Source organism: Panthera pardus, unplaced genomic scaffold (genome assembly GCF_024362965.1).
Source record: "Panthera pardus isolate Hobbes unplaced genomic scaffold, ASM2436296v1 HiC_scaffold_6, whole genome shotgun sequence".
NCBI lineage: Eukaryota > Metazoa > Chordata > Mammalia > Carnivora > Felidae > Panthera > Panthera pardus.
In genome coordinates, this window is record NW_026526991.1 from 100763167 (window position 1) to 100784856 (window position 21690).

A 21690-nucleotide genomic window follows, 5' to 3' on the forward strand; every position below is an offset into this window, starting at 1 on the left:
GGAAACTGACAATTTGGCCTCCTAACTCAGAGCCTAGAGACACCCTCGCCACCCAGTTGGTGCCCTGAAGGTTTTGGCTTAAGCATAGGTGGACTTGGAGCCAACTTGAGGCACTAGTCCAAAGCTCTGGTTGGACAGCCCTTCAAATTCCTAACATAAATGATCCTGTCACATCTGGTAGAGCTGGAGGTATAGGGATCTAGCTATGCAGCTAGTGTTCCAAACTGAGAGTCTTTCTAAATTAGAATCAGAACATCTTCAAGGTCACCCCCAGGAAATACATGTCAAAATCTGCCAACTTCAATTACCCAGGGGCCACTATCTCCGAACTGAGCCTGAGGAGTGGAACTTCTCAACAAGGAGTCGGGACCCAAAGCCTTTGATGGCTTCAGGGAAGAAAGCAATGTGTCCATAGTCTCACTCTTTTCCTGGGGTGGGTTTTCTTCCCTACCTCTAGCTGATCTTCCCTCCTGCTCATCTTCAGCAGAAGAAGTTTTAAATTTATTTATTTATTTTGAGAGAGAGGCAGAGAAAGGAAAAGAGAGAGAGAGTCAGAGAGAGGATCCCAAGCACACCAGGGGTACCTAACCAGGGCCTCGGAAAAACCAGAACATCTCTCATTCTTCTGTCTGCAAAGTCCCCTTTTGCTAAGGGGGGAGGAGAGGAGGGTAGAGAGGGATAATGGATGATGCTAACAGAATAATAAGTAATAACCAATAAAAGGACAATAATTAATAACTAATAAAAGGTAAATACGTGTTGAAAGGATGATACCTTCTTGAATCTCCAAACATCAAGAAGTAGAGTAATGTTGTCTTTGCTTCTGTTCTGAAACAGGATGTGGCTTGTTGGTTTGCACTTCCCACTTGTTTCCTGTAGGTCTGACTTGTGTGTGAACAGGATTTGTCTTCCATGACTTACTCTCCTTTCGGGTGGGTTCCGGGGGCCTTCCTAGCACCACCCCTCTGACCCCAAGTGTCTCCTGGAGCCTTTCCCCTTTCCCTGCCTCGTGCCCCTCCTGAGTCCTGAGAACCTCTATCTTTTCTCTAGTTCCTCAAGCTCATGCATTTCCTTCTGTTCAATCTGGGGTCAGTTCTGCAGTACATTTTAAAAGGGAAGAACCTTTTACTTTTAGCGTTTTTATTTTCAAAATCTTAGGATGAGATGACATTTACAATAACTTAGTATTTTTTTTCTCCTTACAGAACAATGCTTGTTTACTGCAGGTAAATTAGAAATTACAAAGAAGTATTTTTTTTAAAAGCAAATGCTGTTTTTTAATGTTTATTTATTTTTGAGAGAGAGAGAGAGAGAGAGAGCACAACCAGGGGAGGCGCAGAGAGAGAGGGAGACACAGAATCTGAAGCAGGCTCCAGGCTCTGAACTGTCAGCACAGAACCCAATGTGGGGCTTGAACTCATGAACCACGAGATCATGACCTGAGCCGAAGTTGGACGCCCAACCGACTGAGCCACCCAGGCACGCCTAAAGCAAATGCTTTTTAAAAGCGTCATTCCTAATGTGATCCCTGTCAACATTTTAGTATATTTGCTTTGGATCTTTGTGTGCTTTCGTGCATCTGTGTCTGTATGTAAAATGGGATGTACTGCACACTTTGTAACCTCAGTTTTTCACCCAATAATTATTGTGAACAGGGAGCCACGTTTCACCTGGTTAGTTGGCTTGATGCTTCTAAAAGCAAGCAGTCTCATCCTTTTGTTGTTCATTCTTTGTCGGCACGAGACAATTGCCCAGCATGTTTGTTTCTTGGCCAAGCCATGACCGAATGTTCTTTTCATTCCTGTCTATCTGAGAGATCCCCTTTCAGTGGCTGATGCCTTTCCAAAGTGTATTTCTTCCCATCGTGCTCAGAGAGCTTCTTTACCTTCAGGAGAGGTTGTTGGCAACTCTTGCTAAGAACCCTGCCTTCCTCTTGTCACCTCTTGCCCCTGTGACAGGGAAGAGCAGTGTGTCTGGTCTCTAGTAAGGAGAGGGGCCCTGTGAGGAAGGGGAGCAGAGTGGTACACAGTGTGCCATCATGGCAGAAGTGATGTGGCTCCTGGTCCAGGAGCCCTCTGTTGAGGAGCGGTCTAGAGGGAAATCATGGTGCAAACCACAGGGAAGGGGGAGGTGGGACACAGACCTCCCACCTTAGAAGGGCTGTTCAGCTGCAAGTAGACCTGTCCTGCTCTCTGTGGCCCTGAGGATAGGGTGGGCACATGAGTTGCATGGATAGTCAAAGCAGATGAGAATGTAGAGATTGTGGACACCTTTATTTTACAGATGAGAAAACTGGGTTCCAGAATGGAGAAGTTCTTATAGCAAGTAACATTAGAGCTGGGACTTGGGACCAGGACTCCTGGCACCTGGGGCAGAGTTACTGCTACAGCCCATTGTTAGAGCAGCTTTAAGAACTCGCCAGAATGGTGGTGACATACTGGGGCAAGAGACCAAAGGCAAATGTAGTTCCTCGAAAAACATCAGGAGTAAGACTCAGTTCACTTCGTCTTTCCTATTAGAAAGGCTAGCGTTTGGAGATGGAGGGATCTAGAGGAGGTGATGACTGGCAGCCTTTCCCCTGAAAGATGCCATTCACCCAGGAGGTGTTTCTTAAGTGCCTGATTTATGAGACCAAGAGGTCTAGTGAATAAGTAGCCCTTGCCCTTAGAGTGTTTACGAAGCCCTGCATTGTGTGGTGGAGACTTTGCATGTTACAAACACACTAGAAAAGGACCGAAAGTAGTGGGCTGTAGCTGGCAGAAAACTTTTGGAAGAAGCTGGTCTCCTAAGAATGAATAGGATATACATAGAGAGGTAGCAGGAAGAGTGTCATATCTGGACGTGGACTCACACTGACCAGAGACTCAGATTCCAGCCCCTCCCTTCCTTCCTTCCTACCTTCCATCCATCCATCCATCCATCCATCCATCCATCCATCTACCCATTCATTCACTCATTCATGTATCCAACTAATATTTGTTGAAGGGCAGGAACTCTCCTAGGTTTTAGGAACATGGACGTAGACACAGCAGACACCCTGTGCTGTCATTCAGCTTACATTCTAGTAAGGTTGCAGACTGACCTTGGGCAGCTTGACCTTTTACCCCTGAGCTTTAAAGCTGGCATACTGACCCCATCCCACAGGCTTGTGGTGAGCGAGTGAGGTGGTATGATGAAGACAGAGTGAGAGGGCCTATACAGAGCCCTTCTCGGCACCCAGCATATGCAGGTGTCACCTGCCTACTGTCCCTCTTGTTGTTATTGGGATGATTTATTATTGTTATTATTGACTAAGAGCTGGTAGGGAGACACTCTCCCAATGTCTGGGAACAGAAGATGGCTGACGGGGAGCAGGAGGAAATGAGGACCGGAACACGATGTGGGAGAAAGCTTGGAGGGAGAGAATTGAAACCCAGGGAGCAGAGTGGAAGTAGGCAGTGGGGGTAGGGGGTGGTGTTCTGTTTTGAGAGCCACAGTCATGATGTTAGATAAGTCACATTTATCTAGCACTACCAGCCTACCAGGTGCTCTGCTCAATATTTTGCTAGGATACTTTCACTTAGTCCTTATAACTCCTCCAGGAGGCAGAGGTTTACAGATGAGGAAAACTGCGGCTCGGGCAACTAAAACAATGATTCAGAACCCAGTGTGAGAGGCAGGATTCAAACCCAGCACTTGTCACCGCTGCAGTCTGGGTGTGGTGGAAGAGCCGGCAGCTCTGCACCTTTCCCAGAGAGCGCTTCTTCTAGGAATACGTGGCCACCGGTGCCAACAGAAGGCTGTGACCCTGGAGGGAGCCTCGTGCCAGCCATTTTCTGTATTTGAGACGGTGCTGCTTGCCAGAGCTGTTAAGTTCCGTCACTTGTGGCTGGCTGGGAGAGATTTCCCAGGGCTGTGTGTGGGGAGGGGTGACATGTTTATGTGGAGGTAATGACTGTGTTGGCTCCCTAAGGGAAAATTAGGATGAGAGCCCAGTGCACTGTTTGGGGACTTGACCTGAGATTCTCTGGTGGCCTGGAAAAGACATGTACCTTGTAGATTAATTCAGAAAATTACCAGCCAATGGAAGTTTTACTTTGCTCTCCTTTCCTATGCTCACTAGCTACCGCAAGTTTATAATTATTTATAGTGGTGAGTGGAGAGTGGTCGCGGTCTCCAACAAAAGCAACAACTAATTTCCTGGGAGTCCTCCTTCACTTTTGGAATCTCTGAGTAAATATTGTTTTCTCCAGGGGGTCACCCTCTCTCGTACATGACTGAAGCCAGCAGTAAAGAAATGTGACTTCCTGAGATCATCAGTCTGATGGAAGACCAGAGTTGGTCTGATAGGCAAGGGCAGGTCAGGGGTGAAGTGGGGGGAAGCCAGGAAGGACAGTAAAGGTGGCCCTGGGAGAGAATTTCTCATCCCTGCCCCAAATTTGGTGCTGCCATTTCACCCCCCCTTGACCTGCCTGGCCTTCCAGCTCAGCTTTGTCCAGGGGTGGGCCTGAACATTGCCAGTAGGTAACCATTAGAATCCACGGGGTTCTTAAATGAATTCTGAAAATGAAGAAAACCACTATTTCCGATTCTCTGGCGGGAGGGTAGGAAGTGACCTCAGGCTCGAGGAAGGCTTTTGTCGCCAGAGTAAACCATCATTGGTCTGGCTCTGAAAGGAGCCAGTTCTCTGTCTCTGGATTACTGCAGATCCCATTAAATTGGAGTTTGGTAATCAATCAGATTCTGCTAATACTTATTTTATGAAGTAGCTACTATGTGCCGAGCACCGGGCTGGGGCTTCCATGTGGTGAGGCCATTTAATCATTTGAAGAGATAAGGGCTCAGAATTGATCTTTGCATCATCTATGAGGAAAAGGTTTATTAAACAAATGAGTAGTATGTGCAAGATTGCCAGGGGAGATTTTAAGCCACTTAAAGAAGTGGACAAACTGCTTCTGAGAGGCTTGCTGGGGCTTAAGAGATACTCCTTTACATGGTATTAAAAGACAAAATTGAGCGGAGTAAATTTAAAAAACCCTGTTGGCTTTATTCAGTGCCTTATGAATCAGGTAGCATCTAGCATCTAATCTGCCAGGTAGAAAGGAGTTCCAAAGAGCTGTACAAAATGAGAGACTCTTCTAGGCTGAAGGGGACAGAACAAGGAAGTTATTAGCAAAAAGTGGATTGTTTAAAGCAAGATCTTTGGGGGGAAGGCAGGGGTCTGTCAGGTGGATTATCTCACTAGTGCTGATCAGGAAATTCCAGACTGACTGGTTAAGATCGCATTCCTGGGAGAGGCTGAAACTGCAGTTGGGTTAGGTATTAAGTCTCAGTTTGGTGACATGGGCGTAGCACAAGAGACTCCATTTTGGGCCTGTTGTCTGTTTTTTAACAGTGAGCAAATAGCAGATCCAGGAGACAGTGCAACGGGAAGGCAGCACAGTGAAAAGGACCCAAGACAGAAAGTCAACAGAACTAGCTTCCATTTCTGGTTCTGTGCCACGTCTCCACCACTGCACAGCGCCATCCGCTCCCCATTTCTCCAGCTTGTCCTCAGAGTTAGTATAGCTTTTCTCAGGCTTCACCAAAGGTAGTGAACAGGGTGCATGGCGTGCCTCCTTTTGTGTAAAAGAGGGAGAAAACGCAAGTAAACGCACACACACATTTGTACTCCTGTATTCATAAGTCATCCCGTACGTGTAGTCAGGAAATTCGTAATAGTGGTTGCATCTGGGGAATGAGAGCCAGGCAGGTGTGGACTTGGATAAGAGGAAGACCCTTTACCATGGATACGCTGGGGTGTTTTGAACCACTGGAGCACATTACCTATTTAAAAATTAAATTCATAAAAAAGCCTTCCTGAAGTCCAGAAGCGGTATTACATAGAAGTTCCAAACAAAAGGGAAGTTATGGCATTATCTGCTCTAAGATACTAATATTGGCTCTTTCTAAGTGCGTGGAATTCTCTTTGAAATTGTTCACTTCTAGACTCTTGCCCAAGGTGGATGTTATTCGTCATTGTGAGGTCATTTGGCAGAAGTTTTCGATGTATTGGGTGTCTGCTACTTTCTCTGCTTCCTTAGCAGGAGCTCATGGGCACACACACACACAGACACACACCACACCACACACATATAGGAAGCTGACTCCCTTACACCAGGTACTGACATCCAGGGACCATCCACACTAGGCCCAAATCTAACTTGAAAGAAAATGAGCCAGGCAGCATTTACTTGAAGAGCTTGATTCTTCAATCCAAGGACTATGCTTTTTAAATCCAGATCATTAGAAGGGCACAGAATGTAGAACACTGCAAGGCCCCTGTTATTCTTCACAGCACCTGCCTCCGTGAGGCATGAACAGCCTAGCCTCCCAGAGAATGCACTGACAATACAGTGTGCCTTGTGAGTGGACCACTATTACGGAGTTGGACTTGGTTTTTTTCCCCAGCGTCATAAAGTTGATACATTTTTACATATCCTTGGATGGGAGGATGGGCGGGCGGCCTGGTCATGGGTTTAGCTTCTGGTCTGCTGATTGCCTCTTGGTTCTGTGGAAAGCCCAGGAGATGCCACAGAGAATCTGGAGTATGGGGAATCCAGCCATAGCTTGAAAAGTCGCCTGATTTAGAGAGGAAGTGCGGAGGAAGCATTTAGGGGCTGTCCTTTCCAGCCATAACCAACCCCCCGACCCACCAGGAAGAGATACCCAAGCAGTGCAATGCACAGTGACGTGTGCAATGGATGTCCTGTGACAGGCACGGTGGGAGTTTCTGAGGTGGCAGAAGTGACTGGGCAATGTTTCCCAAGCTCCTTGGTGTATTCTGCTTGGCCAACCAGTGTGTTGCTGCAAGAGCTTGAGAAAAAGTTAAAACGTGGGGTGAGAAAACACAGCCCATCTGGTGACTTCCCTGTAATGGAGAGGGAGAGATTTCTAGGACGTGAGCCTTGGCAAAATATGGTCAGAGTAAAGAAAATGGTTGAGCGTGTCTCCATGCTTTCGAGTACTGTTGGTGTTACTTGTGCTATGTTGTTCTTCCTTCCAAGGGGCTATTTAGGGAAAATTGTGTAGATCCCAGTGTTGAACTTCCAAACAAACGCAAGCTGCAGCCAACTCTGGCACTGCAGATGGCCATGTTCCTAGTGTGGCTTTTGAGAAGTGTGTTTCTTTTTGCTCAGCTCCATCTATCCCCTCTTCCCTGACACACACACATGCACGTACAAAAAAGCACACACACACACAAACACACACACACACAAACACACACAGTTCCTTCCTTTGCAGAAGAGATGGGCAGTCCTCTCTCCATTCTAGAGCAAATCCTTTTGAAGGTGACAACTATTGTGATGATATTTTTGTCCCTTTGTACTGTTTGCTAATAAATTTAAAAGTATCATTGCCAGCAGATTTGAGGCAGTTGCTGAGGTGCAGGCCTGTGTGCTATAGCACTTTTGGAGCCTCCAGAGTTGGCTACTCAGTGCTCTTGGGGGCTCAGCAAATGTTTGCCGATGATGATTGTGACTTTGAGGAGTCTCCATATTCCTTGAATTTCTCAAATGAAATGTGGAAGGGGGTCCCTGGCATAGGAGGGGAAGGTGGATTTTTTTCTCATGTCTCCACTGTTTTGCAGTCATATGCCTCCCTTGGAAGCAAACCTGTACCTTCAAAGAACCTGTTTCTGAGGGCAAGTGTGGTTCTGAGTGAGCAGGCGCCTGCTGTGCAGGACAGTCACCTCACCAGAGATGGGCAGCTGGGGGTGTGGGAGAATGCACAGAAGTAGCAACCTGTGGTCTCAGAACCAGCTCTGCTTTTAGCATCCTGTAGAACCCGCCCATTTCCTCAGTTCTGCCTCAGTTCCCCATGGGTCAAGTGGGACCAGGAAGACTCGCCTCACATTGTTGTCAAGAGGATTGTTTTAAATGCATGTGTTACTAGAACATTTCAGACATACACAGAAATGGAGGAGACAGTGGAGTGAACCTTCAGATCCCCTTACCCAGCTTCAATAATTATCATCTCACAGCCAGCTTCTGCCATCTCTACCTCCATTCATGGCTTCTTCCCCACTATTACCCTCCAACACTGGAACAGGGGCACTCAAGGGAAAGAAACAATGGTGAAGTGCCTTCTAGAGTCCCTAACAGGTATTAAGTGCTTAAAAAATATCTGTGGAATCTGAACTTGTGATAGTATGAGCTTTAGAATTATTACCTCTTGGCACCTCTGTGGGTGGAGGGGAGGTGGCCAGATGCCACGCTATTTTTTGCTGCCTCACAGTGAGAAGACCTTGTGGTAGGTCAAGTGACTTGTCTAAGGTCATGTAGCCACCAGGGATTATGAGGCTGTCACCAGGTCCCTGGTCTCCCACATCCCACGTGTGTGCTCCTAGCTCCATGCTGCTGCCTCCGTGTTGATTTTTCCTTTTGACTATCTTCTTAGAGAGGAACGGGAGACTTGTAAAATTTTATGTGGGCTCACAGTTTAAAGAGAAACTGGTTATGGGGCTATAATAACCACACATCCATGGACACAACTGCTTACTGTCTTGAAGGATCAGCAAACCCAGTTCAATTAATTCATCAGACACTTAGAGTGTAACCTTTGCCTTGATCTCCAGAAAGCAGAAGATGAGCAAGACATGGTCTCGGCTCTCAGGGGGCTCACAGTCTGATATGCACGGAAACACACAGAAAATCAGAACAGAATGCAATGAGTGTATGTTGACAGCATGAACTGAGGGCCAAGGGCACAGCAAGGAAGGCTGTGTAGCTCCCAAGCACTGTCTCCATGAAGGATTACCAAGACTGCCAGAAATTCTGCAACCCTGGCACTGTGGCAGTGTGTGTTTGCATTTATCTGATTCTAAAAGCTGACTACTACATTTAAGGCAATCCCTGTAATCTTTTCATGAAGCAAGAGCCCTTACTGGGTACGTTTCCCAGACCACTATAGGAGGAATTGCTCCACCAGTAGAAGTACCATCTGCCAATCCGTTACTCAGTATTATCTACCATAAAAGTTGAGGCCAACTATAAAGAGTTAGCTCACTTCAGAGTTAGGAGCCTTCGTCTGCACAGACCACCCTCAGCTCTGACACAGATCACAAGTCTGGCGGTCCCTATACCTCCCTTTGGTGAGTTGCTGGAAGGACTCACAGAACTCACTGAAAGCTGTTATATTGATGGCATAGTATATTCCAAGGAAAGGACATAGCTTGAAGGCAGCCAAGGGATGAAGTACATAGTGTAGAGTCCAAGAAAGCACCAAACACGGAACTTGGAGCATCCTCTCCCCATGTGGTCAGGGCAGTGTCACTTTCTCAGCATCAGTGTGTGACAGTACTCACAAAGTAATGCCCATCAGGCAAACCAGAGCTTTGGTGTCTAGAGTTTTTATTGGGGCTTGGTCATATATACCACCTGCATGGCTGATCCTTAGTCTCCAGCCTGTGTTGGGGTAGAACTGATGCCGTGTGGCCCAAAGACCTCACCATAAATCACATTATCATACAGTTTGGTGGCCAAATATTCCAGACAAAGATGCTCCCATCAGCCATGGCATTCTAAGCAGCCGAGGGCAAAGATCAGACCTCTTTTTGGTTAAGGTTAATTATTTACTGCACAACTACCAAAGAGTCTTCATCTGCTGAAATACCAGTGGCCAGCTTTGCGGGGGAGCCTGAAGCTTTGGGAGAAGAAAGGAGATGGATATAGTAGTGAGCATAGTTCAGAAAATTAGTTTACTTTTTCAAGGTAAAATTCAGTAGTGAGGAATTTGAATGTCTTTTTCTTTTCCTTCTGGCTCCTGAATGGCACACAGCAAGTAAATGGCAGAGCTGGGGCTAGAACCTCACTTCAGGAGTGCTTCCTCAGCACAAACCAGTGGTAATGTGAGCCATCCATCCACTCTAGGGCAGCCCTGGGGTAGCTGCCTGATGCTTTCCTCCCCACACTCAGGAAGGAGGGAGAGGGGCACCTGGTGGCTCAGTCGGTTAAGGGTCCAACTCTTGATTTTGGCTCAGGTCATGATCTCACAGTGGTAAGATCGAGCCCCCTGTCTGGCTCCATGCTGAGTGTGGAGTCTGCTTGGGATTCATTCATTCATATTCTCTCTCTCTCTCTCTCTCTCTCTCTCTCTCTCTCTCTCTCTCTCTCTCTCTCCCCCCCCCCCTCCCCCCTTCCCTCCCTCCTTCCCTCCTTCCTTCATTCTCTCTCTGCCCCCCTTCCCTGCTTACATGGGCACACTCTCTATCTCTCTCAAAAAAGAAAAGGAAAAAAAGGAGAGAGAAGTCAACAGGAGTAATTTGAAACTCTCTTTCCTTCACTTTTGTTTTCCCTCCTTTCCCAGAAGTATTTGTTGAAGATGTAGTGAAATGGATGGAAATAAGGGCAAGAAAGCAAGAGTGATGGAGGAGACTCCTTGTTTCTATCAGGCATCTGTTGCCCGGGGGCTTCCTTCCAGGTTACTTGCCATTTTCAAGGAGGTAGATTTCTCTTCCCTCCTCTGCCTCAGTCTTCACTGTTATATCAGAAAAAAATCAAAACATAATGCATCCTCCATAAATTCTGATTTAGCTCATGCAGGATCCCAGAGAACCCTGGCTGCCCTTTGCCAGGGTCTGGAGGTGGAGGAGTGAGTGGTGGAGAGGTCAGAAGAGGGCAGGCTCTTATGTGAAGCTGTGCATTTTGTTCCCTAAGTAAAGGGATGCCCTGTGCATGACCTGGGAGCCAACTCCCAGGAGATTGAGATGGGGTGACTTGAGCTCATTGGAAAAAAAACAAAACAAAACCCTTAGCCTGTGATATAGGGAGGTGGCTGTACCCTGTGGTACAGAGCAGGGAGCCTGGTTGGAGGAGCTGAGGCTGCAGATTTCTGGGCAGTCATTGCCCAACAATTCAGTGAGTCAGGGCTTGGAGTGCAGGGAGGTGACGTGTGTTGACTCTCTGGGTCAGAGGTGGCGGAACAGGGATGTGGGGCAGGGTGCAGAGTGGAGGGGCTTCCCCCAGGTGGACACAACACTGTGTCAGCCTTGGCTTCTGGTTCTTGGCTGCAGGTGGGGAGAGGCAGGGCCCAGTCCCTCTTTCTGAGGCAGTGAGTTAAATCTCTTCTGGGCATGGAGCATGCATGTCTGGCTTGGTCCTGCCAGTCTGTCTCTTTTTCAGGAAGAGAACTATGAGCAGGATGGAAAGAGACACTTAAGTACAGATAGATCTCTCTAATGCTGAAGTTGGCAATTGAGAGGCCGAGCGTTGAAAGCGAGGTCATTATCCTGCCAGCCTAACAGTAGTGCCTGCAGTGGAAGGTATGAGGCTAGAATAACCAAGAAGATGGGTGCTTGCCCCAGGCCAGTCACAGTTTGAGACCCAGAGCCAGGAGACAGGTTGAGAAGGTTCCAGTGTATGTGCAGCCCACACTTGCAGATCAAACCCCTCATTTCCATGAGGTCGTTTACCCTCTGTGTTTTGTGGAAAAGCCATGCAGCTCAGGGGAGAGAATAGAGGTGGAAGGCCCGTTGGAGAAAAACATCTTCAAGATGCAAGGGATGGGTTGTTGATTGGCATAAGGTCAAATCATTATTTGCTGGCTGAAGAAAAAAAATACCTTGCCGGGGGGGTGGGGGATGGGGGCAGAAGTCCTAGGTTGTAATCCTAGATCAGAAAGGGTATAAAGCAACTTTTGTCAAAAAGCCATGGGACTGGTAGTTGGCTGCCAAAGAAGTTTCATGGTCAGCTGGGTCTGGGAATGCTGGCTTAGGTGGAGATACTTCAGGTCTTCTCAGAGCCTCTGGTATTCATTGGCCTATTACATATCCTAAAAGAGAGAGAGGTTGTGCATGTGGAACATCCAGTGTTCTGAAGGACACAGTGTATGGAATGCAGGAAAGATAAAAAAAGAACACTGACTTAAAAGCATTCACATCTAGATTAAAATTCCAGCTCAGCGACTTATTAATGTACTAGCATGACCCTGATCAAGTAAGTAATCTTCTTGGGTCCTAATTTTCTCAGGTGTAAAATAGGTCTAATAATTCCTATCTCATAAACTTATTGTGAGGAATAAATGAGATCAGATATATAAAGAATCCTGAAAAATGCTTGTAACATAGTAAGCACACAGTAAAGGATGGTGGATGGGTGGGTGAGTGGATGGGAGGGTAGGTGGGTAGGTGGGTGGGTGGATGGATGGATAGATGAGTGAGTTGGTGGATGGGTGGACGGGTAAGCGGGTGGATGGATGGATGAGTGAGTGGGTGGATAGAAGGGTGGGTGGGTGGAGAGATAGATGGGTGGATAGATGGATGAGTGGCAGATGGATGGATGGGTGAGTGGGTAGATGGATGGATGGGTGGGGTAGGTGGGTAGATGGATGGATGGATGGGTGGGTAGACCAATGGTAAGCACACAGTAAAGGATGAGTAGGTGGATGGATGGATGGGTAGGTGGATGGATGGATGGATGGATGGATGGATGGATGGATGGATAGATGGATGGATAGATGGATGAGTGAGTTGGTGGATGGGTGGACAGGTGAGTGGGTGGATAGATGTGTGGGTGGATGGATGGAGAGATGAGTGGTGGGTGGATGGGTGGGCAGATGGATGGATGGATGGATAGAACAGTCAGTCTTGGACCACTACCTTAGTTAAGCAGAGTTACTATTCTGGGGCGCTCCCAGACCACAAAACTTGATTGTGTATATGTGTGCGTGTGCGTGTATGCACACATATATATACAAGCACTCATTCATGCATTTTCCCGAGTCTTTCCGAAGACATAAAAGTTAGGAGCACTTCCCCCATGCTTCCATGGCATCCTGGGCATGGCCACATCCCAACGACTACTCCACTGTAGTGTTTACCCATCTGTCTCTGTAATGACATTAAGACTCTTAGAGCACAGCACAGTCTGTGCACAAAGTAGATGCTCACTAAATGATTGTAAAAGGACTCGTTAGCACCTTCTGTCAATAGTCCGGCAGCTAGGGCTACTGCACCAGTGGCATCTGAGAGGCCTGACCCCACCAGCCTATTAATGTGTCATAACCTTTCTTGAGTGTCAAAAGCAAATCCTTTGAACTCAGTACTGACTGGGAGCTAGAGGGGCTGATGACAAGGTCTCTATATGGGTGAGACGAGAGCAGGAGGTGCAGCAGTACAGGGGGTCTGCTGATAGCAGCAGGCCCCAGATCCTTCCCTTCCTCACCACATGGCCTGGTGGCAGTCAGTGCAGAAGCTCCAATTGCCCTCCTGTGCTGGGATCTGCACACACTTAGTCCACCCAGTAGCCCTCTGTGGGCAGAGCCCCGTCCTGGGCCCTGTGGTGTTACTAGCAACAGAGGAAGCTGGGCAGAGACCACCTGTGCATTCAACCACAAGCAACAATCCTCTCCCTTCCTCCTCCATTTCCTCCCCTTTCTAGATTTTCTTCCTGTCGTTTGCTTCACTCCCCTGTCTGTGCCAGAGCCTAGTGAGGCATGCCAAGGACACTGCCTTCTGTTATGGTCCTGTGGCTCTGTCCAGGATATCCTCAGCCTAACAGGACAGAGCCAACTCCTGGTCACGGAGGGCACCAAACCCAAAGAAAAAGCATGCATGGCTGGGGCAGGCTCTCACCTTACCCACAGTCCATATGGAGGGAGACATCCCTTGTGTGGATTATTTCACTTTTTAATTTCAGAATAGGATGTGTTTTAGTGGCTCTGGGTGTGTCTACAAGGAGGTGCCAGGGCCAGGGTTGGAGATTACTGTTCTCCTGAAGCATAATGGAAGACACCTTCCTTGACTGCCCCCCCCCCCCCCCAGGTTTGAGGAAGATCTAGGAAGTGCTTCTGGGTGTCTTACCCAATTTTCCTTGCTGGGGTTCCTTTCCATTTGCTCTGACCTCTGTTTTTAATGAAGAGGATTAGCAACTAACCACTGTTGTCTACTAGTTAACAAAATCTGAAACCAAACCAACAAACAAACATTGCAGGCTCAAGTTCAGTGTCACTAAATTCCACAGTGAGAGTTAATTACAGTGTCTTTTTGCCAGTGTACTGTTGTTGCAAGTTCCTGAACAATTGTTTCTCATGCAGACCTAGTTACAAGCACCAGTTTAAATGTATGCAATCTAACAGTCTAACTGTGGTGTGAGAGTAACACCGCTGTCCCTGGCTTGAGGCCAGAATTTATTGATGTTGTTACTAAAACCATGAACAAAGTGCCCTTACTCAGAAGAGTAAAGTTCATTATTTACTCATTTGCACCTGAAATCTTTCAAAGGGCGCAGTCTTTAAATAAAAGTTACCAACACAGTTCCGAATGTCATTTTTTTTCCCCCATGCTGAGAAGCCTGTCACCTCTGCTTTTGAATGGAGGGCAGGGACCATCCCCTAATATGGTGTCTATTAAGCTGCTCTGCACCTAGTGGGGAATTTTAAAGCTCAATAAGTTCACAAAAATGCAAGGTAAACTTTGCAAATGAAGCCAGGTAATCAGCTGCTAAGTCTTCTCTGACATGTCCAACAAATGGTTTGCAAACCACACCAGGCCTCAGCTACTGGCCTTCCAAGCATGGCTGATGCCTAGGGCGTGCGTTCTCCTCTGGGTTCTTGCCAACACAGCGCAGTAGATCTGAAATTTATCCCCACACTCGAGTGTGATGTGTGCCTGCTCCATCTCTGCAGTCAGCCTGCGGGTGGGCGGGGAGGGTGTGGATGGGAGCCAGTTGGCAAGTTGTCTGGGCCAGCAGGGCAGCTGACATGACACATTCTGTGTGGACACTCTTCTTATGAGGGAATTGTCTCCAAGCTTGCTTCCACGCTGTGAGCTCCTCTCCGAGACTGTTCACAGTGGGGCAAGCCACAGGAATATGGGCCCTGGAGCAAAACAGCAAGGGAGGGGTGAGTCTTGAAGAGTAGTTCCCAAATTGGGCTGATCTACAGCGTCACCCATGAAGCATTTTCAAAAACTGATTCTTTCACCCCTAAGATTCTGATTAAGTAGATCTGGGGCCTGGCCAGGAACTGGTGTAGTTTCAAATGCTCCCCAAGTGGTTGTGATGATTAGCTAATGTGGGAGCCAGTGACATCACCATGGGTGTCCCATTCCAACCTCATGCCTGCATAGCAGCGCCCATCTTCTCTTTGCCCTGAGCATCTATCTGCTGGGGGATGAGCCCCCAACCCTCTCCTGTCCAGTTTCTAAGGCTCAGGACCTACTTCCCAGCCCCCTGCCCACCCCAGCACTGTGAGCTATGGATACCCACCTATAGGGCCATCATGGTACAGAGGGAGTAGATACAGACGGGAATGCAGAGCCATACGTGTTTGGTAGAAAAAAATAAGAATGATGAGTATGGAGCCTGAAGAAAGCAAGAATAAGGGGGGATTTCATGAAGAACTTCCAGTTTGTAAGCAAATGTTCTACAGATCAGTTCTGTCTTCTGTGGGCTAGAACATCAGGAAAGGGTCCAAACTGAAGCTAGAGGCTTGTAGGGTACAGTAAGATATAATATGTGACCCAAAGGGACAAGATACAACCAGGAGGAGCTAAGTGTGGCTGCAGGGTCTCTGTCACAGAGATCTTCCTGATGAGCACAGGATGGCTTGTGGCCTCCTAGCCTGGAGGCAGGAAGATGGGTCAGAACACCTCTGGTTATCAGTCACAGGCTAAAACTCTTCCCTGTATTGTTTAGCGTGAGAAAAGCTGTCCTCAATGGCGCGTGCCTGTGGGACACGTGCTTGATTGTTTTTTTTAAATGTTGAAAGGTCACCATGAACCATTTGCATTTCCCTCTTAGGTCTTGGCACTGGTGTGTAACTCGAGGCAGTGGCACAGCATTGTTTTGTGGGCTCCTCTTAATGTGGCACTAAATTTGTCGCACTCCAAGATTAAATACTTGGTCCCAACCTTGTGAACACAGAGTGCTACCAGAATGAGCTAGGCTGTTGTTTGCAAGCTGATATTCACTCACTGAGTCCTACTTGCACATGAACTCCATGGGCCAGGCTGACCACAGCTCCGGAGATCCGGTGCAGAAGTAGACACAGAAACTGCCTGTCCTCGTGGAGCTTCTGTTTTCCTGAGGGAGACAGAGAGGAGATAAACAAGCAAGATAACTTCAGATAGTGAAGAGATGTGATCGAGAATGGAAAGGGCCAGGGGATGGACTGGAGCACTGGGACAGACCTCATGGCGGGAGGGGTGCTAGGACTGAGAACAGGAGTGTGAGCAGAGGGCCTAGTGGGGTAAAGAGGTCAGCGAGGAGTCTGACAAAAGTCTTGGGGTAGAAACCAGCTGGGGTGTTCAGTGAGCAAGAAGGAAACCAAGGGGCTGAAATGGAGTGAGCAAGGGATTAAATGGTAAGAAATGAAGTTTGAGAGGAGCCAGACCCCAGATCAGGTCAGCCTTGGAGTCTGGCACAGGGTTTAGACATATTCTAAGTCCATGGTCATTCGGCTTAAGGCCTTTGTGTGATGTTATAGCTGAGGTTATATCTTAAGGCCTCACATATATTACTAGTGGAGGGGCTAATGGCTTCAGCCCAGACTCCCTCCTTTTACAGGCAAGGAGGCCTGCCAGGGGGTCAGTGTAGAAGAGTGTTCCCTTGAGAGAGTGAGTAGGGAGGGGCTGTCTCCATTCTGAATCTGGGCAGAGCACACAGTGGAACGGTGGGGACCAGGGTCAGGGAGAGAGAAGATCTCAGCCCAGCATTGGAACCCAGGAAGGCCAAGGCAGCAGGCTGAGAAACAAGAGAAAGTGAAGCAGCAAGCTGTGTGGGGAGCCAAGAGGGCAGAGTAAGCAGGCTGGACCTCAGGACAGGAGACAGGGAGCCAGAGTCTGTTTTTCTATGTCTGCTGGGTAAACCAAGCAGTGGGAGGATTAAAGAATGTTTTCCATTTTAGCCACAAATTACACTGCATTCAGCCCTGGGCTTCAGGCATGCCTGTAGACTTAGGTGCTGTGCCATGTGACTGCCTCATGCTCCTTTGCCAAGACTTCCCTCCTCGATTGAGGCCCTGTCCCTAAAAGTCTTTATCTCTAGAGTCTCTAGATGGCTCTGGGCATCAGTCATGGGCAAGTCCACAGGGCTGAGGGGCAGGAACTGGGCTCAGCCCAAGAGGCTGTGTGTGCTGGGGCTCTGGGGACCAAGACCAGTTGGGGGTGGGGGTGCTCAGGCTCAGTGAAAGGAGGGACATGTACTCAAAAGCTGGCCTTACTCTGGTCAGGCTATGAAGGGTTCCTGGAGAAGGAACTATTTTTGGAGACAGAACTAAAAAGAGAGAATATGGTAAAGTTGGTGGGACCTCTGTTTCTAAAGTAGATGTTTTTGAGAGTTCTTGAGCACTCACTCAGCAGAGGGAACATTGGGCAGCTATGTCTGAGGGCAGAGTGGCACCAAAATGGCAGAATGAGGCCACACAGGATGGTTGTGTAGCTCTGGAACAGGAAGAGTCGTCCCTGGGTCTGAGCTATAGGAAGTATTGCCCAAAGTGAATTGGGGTTCCTTTGCTACTTTGACAAGGAAACTTAACCTGATATGTTCCAGTCATGGCCAAGGTCCATGGTAGATGAAGCCATAATAATGATGGTAATGATATTAGGTAGCAAATACTGGGTTCTAGCTGTGTGCCAGGCACGGACCCATACAAATTCCCATGTGTTACCTCATTTCATCTTCACAGAAGGTGTCTTGTACAGTTATCACTGTTCTCAGTCTCGTTTCTAGACTTACCCTATGACTTAGCAAGCCCATGACTTGGTAGTTACCTAAGTGAAATGAGAACCTATTCTCGCACCAAAACCAGTACACCAGTACTTACAATGACTTTATTCATAATCATAAGAAGGTGGAAACAGTCCAAACACCTCTCTGCTGCTGATTGGTAGGTGGACCATGGCACGTCCATACAATGAAACACTATTCAGCAATGAAAAGGAGCAGACTTCTGGGAATGCCACATGGATGAGTCTCAGCTGCCATGTGATGAGTGAAGGAAGTCAGGCCCAAAGGCTCCATACTCTCTAGTTTACTTATACGGCATTCTGGAAAAGGCAAAAACTAAAGGGACACATGGCAGGCCATGCCAGGAGCTGGAGATTGGGGAGATGGACTCCAAAGGGACCTGGGGTTTGGGGGGGGGGGGTGGTATTGAGTGAATTGTAATTATTCCTTGTCCTCGTTGTGCTGTGGCTACACAGCAGTCTATGTTTATCACAACTCATGGAACTGCACACTAATGAGGGGAATTTTGCTCTATGTAAATTATACCTTAATTAAAAATGAAAATACAACTCAGGGATGATTGGCCGCTTTTCAAACCTGCTCCGGAAAGATTTTGTTTACATAGTATTCTCACCTGCTACACTGTCAGTGCTCCCATTTCCAAAGGGCACTTTGTTGGTTTCAAGTGAGTATTGTGGCTGAGCTGTTTGCTATTTGGAGACTTGGAAGTAGGAGCCATAACCCGGAGACAAAGACCCAAGACAGAGACAAAGAAACAAACACAGAAGACAGCTAGCCTTGTATCTTAACAATGGGGACATTAGCTAAGTGCTTCCTAACCCTTTGATACCTTTGACATAACCATAAAGCTGATGAGATCTTACTTTTGTCTGCTACCGCCTTATAGCTTACAAAGCTCTCATGAGGCATTCACTCCTGATCTGCACAATGCCTCTGCCACTTAGGTGGGACAAGTGTTGTCATCTCCATTGTTAAAAGAGGAGGGAGGTGCTGAGAGTTCTTACCTCTGTGTGTGGGTGCATGCCGCTTGGCCCTCACCACAGGCTGGCTAATCAATCTAAGATGCATGGTAATCTGGTGTGATATTACTATCTTACTCATCCTCACTTTTCCTCATCAAAATCTCAAATATCACTGGTGTGAGTAAAACTAAGAATTGACACTGAAGGAGAAAAGTAAAGGAATGCTAACTGCCTCTTAATGTTGGCCTAATTTAGAATATGAACACCTCTTGTTCCAGTCCTAATAGTAGTAAGTTTACAAGCTCCCACCTGTTCAGAATGGTCTGACCGGTAGTTACCTGTTCTCACTGTGTGATGGAAAGTCTGCTGGGCTCCGTGTCTAGAGCCTGGATTGTGTCATGCCATCTATGAAATATGAGTGTCACTTACTTATGTCATCTGGGAATGACTGCTAATCACTGAATGGCTTCTGCCCTAACCCTCACTTCCACCCCCAATTTATTGAGCCAGTTCAGCCCTGTGCTCAGTTTCAATGTGCCGTGAGGAAGACACACACCATTCCTTTTTCAAGTTGCCCACAGCCTCACTCCTCAGATAACCCTCTCTCCCAAATGGCAAGTGCTTCCTGAAGCTTTTTGGTGTGGGTGTCCCTTCTGTGTCATCTGACTGTGAGCCTCCCAGGGCAGTGACCATATCTACTTTCTTCTGTCTTCCCACCACGCCTGGCACCAGGGTCTGCACACGGTGGGCACCCACTTGTCTTTAGAAAGAAGTCTTTTAGGCCAGGAGGGCCCTTAGCCTACAGTACAAGCTCTCACAGGCTAGATGGCACTGTTGCTAGAGTCAAAGCAGGTGTGTTCTGAAATAAGAGGGAGGAGGGAAGAGAAAATAGAGCAGGAGGCCCTGGACCGTTCACTTGCTGAGTTTGACTCAGACATATTGCAGAGACGCAGGGGGACTCCTGCCTCACCAGCATGGAGCGCTTTGCTGTTCCAGGGCATCTTCACCAATGTGGCTTTAGAGGGTTTTCCCCACAACCTTGGTAGTAGGCAGGACACTGCACCAATTCTAATCTTATAGAACGGCAGCTTGGAGAAATCAAGTGCCCGGGCAGAAGTTAAGTGGCAGCTAATTGGTAGAGATGTCTTACATCCATACCTTGCTGGCATCGCCCTGCCAATGTGGGCCCCCAGAGTTTGTCCAAGGTGGATGACTGTGGTCAGGAGAGTGGCCTGGGTGACCTGGACCCAGTCTGAGAAGGAAAGGTGGGGTTCGCAGACAGATTGACTGCAAGGCATCAGCCCAACCTCTGCCTCAAAATGTTTGCTTTTGTGACTGGGGGCAGAACATAGTCCTTTCGGAGGAAACAAACGATCACACGTGCAGGTTCTTTGAAGAACGGCAGTTGTGGGTAATTTGTACACTTACTAGGATCTACAGTGAATGGTTGATGTTTTATTTAAAGAATGATCTATTTGGGGATGCTGCTCTTTGGGTCGGGTTCTGTCTGTCATCTGTCCGTTGCTTTATTACATTCACATATTTCTCTTTAAAATGAAACAAAGTAAATAAAACCATCCTGTGCATTAGGCAGAATGGGTGTCATGACTGCGCCCATTTTACAGATGAAGAAATAGCGGGTCAGAAATGTCAAGACTTGTGTCTGAGATCACACAGCTGATAACTAAAATGTCAGCTCAGTTTGAGGCAAGGGTCAACTCTTGTCCTCATTTCGCCTTGGTTTTTCCAGGCTATGCAGAGATCACAGAATTAGGAGGGCTGTTGTGGCTATCAGAGACTAGGAAAACACCTATCTAGAGTAATGAATGACTAAATATGCAAATTGGTGCAAATTTGAAAGAAAATCGATATATCTGTTTGTGCCTTCTGATTGTACTCTCCTGTTTCCACAGGATGATGAAGATAAGCTGACCTGGAAAGATCGTTTCCCAGGTTACTTGATGAACTTCGCCTCCATCTTGTTCATGGTAATTTCCTTGATGGAACACCTGCCTGTAACTTAGGCATGTAGATCCTGTAGAGCAAATGGTATGGGTGGGTTATTCTAGTATGCTGTGGGGATAACGAGGACTAGTAAAGATGAAGCCACAGTCCTGTCTAAACAGGGAAGATCTTACCTGATAGCGAGGCCACTACCGCCATCTGAAGAGGGAAAGGTGATTCCCTTGGACCTGGGATGGGGTCAGTGGCTTTCAGTGGCTACAGAAGGGGGCTCTGTCTTCCCAGCCTTGAGCCCAGGTATTTGAAATCGGAACTTCCGGGGGTGGGTTGTGATGTGGTGCCTTCCGCATTGAGACAGACCAAGACCTTGGAAGAAGTAATCCCGGTAAACTGGCTGCAGAATTGTGGCAGCCTGTTGGGGCTGTGGGCTGGCTGGCTCTCCCTGATGGTTTGTCGAAGAGAACAGAGCCTGGAAACCACAGAAGACAGCCAGCTTTGGCTCTGTGAGCCTCATTCTTCAGCCTTGCCATGTTTACTAGAGTTGCATGTTTACTTCCCTATGTTCTCCCTTAGAGTTTGGAAGAACCTTTTCAGAAGACCCAGATGGTCTCAGCTATGTCAGCAAAGACCAGGAATAGGTCTGTGATTCAGGCTCAAGTCAGATCAGAAAAGTGGTAGCTGGTCATTCTTGGGAGCCAGGATGTGAGTGGAGCAAGAAGACCTCAGGAAGGTGAAGCTCAGAAGGGCTCAGCTTGGGTCACTGAGACACCTGCACCCCCCCCCCCCCCTTCTGTGTACATTCCTTCTAGTGTTCAAGACTGGAACTTCCATTTTACAAAGGAGAGTTGGGTCCTTAGAGCATTTCTAAGCATTTCTAAGCATTAGTTGTGGGTTTGGGGAGGGATTGCTTATTCTGGGACTGAAATCATAATTATTTTCTGGTGACTCTGGCAACTCTGGCCCTGATCTGAGATTATTATTGCCATTATTATGGTCACTGTGATCACTGGGGACAGGAGCCATGTCTTAATCTCAGAAATTGAAAAAGAGAAGGGATCCTA

The 21690-nt window shown here is 47.6% G+C and overlaps 1 protein-coding gene across 1 annotated transcript in view; it reads left to right on the forward strand.

Annotated features, from left to right (window-relative positions):
• ANO2 (anoctamin 2) overlaps window positions 1-21690 on the forward strand; it is a 341871-nt gene that overhangs the window by 246617 nt on the left and 73564 nt on the right. Inside the window, exon 15 of the mRNA XM_053894601.1 lies at window positions 20581-20655. Coding sequence (XP_053750576.1) covers window positions 20581-20655 — 75 coding nt within the window. The remainder of the gene's footprint in view (window positions 1-20580; window positions 20656-21690) is intronic.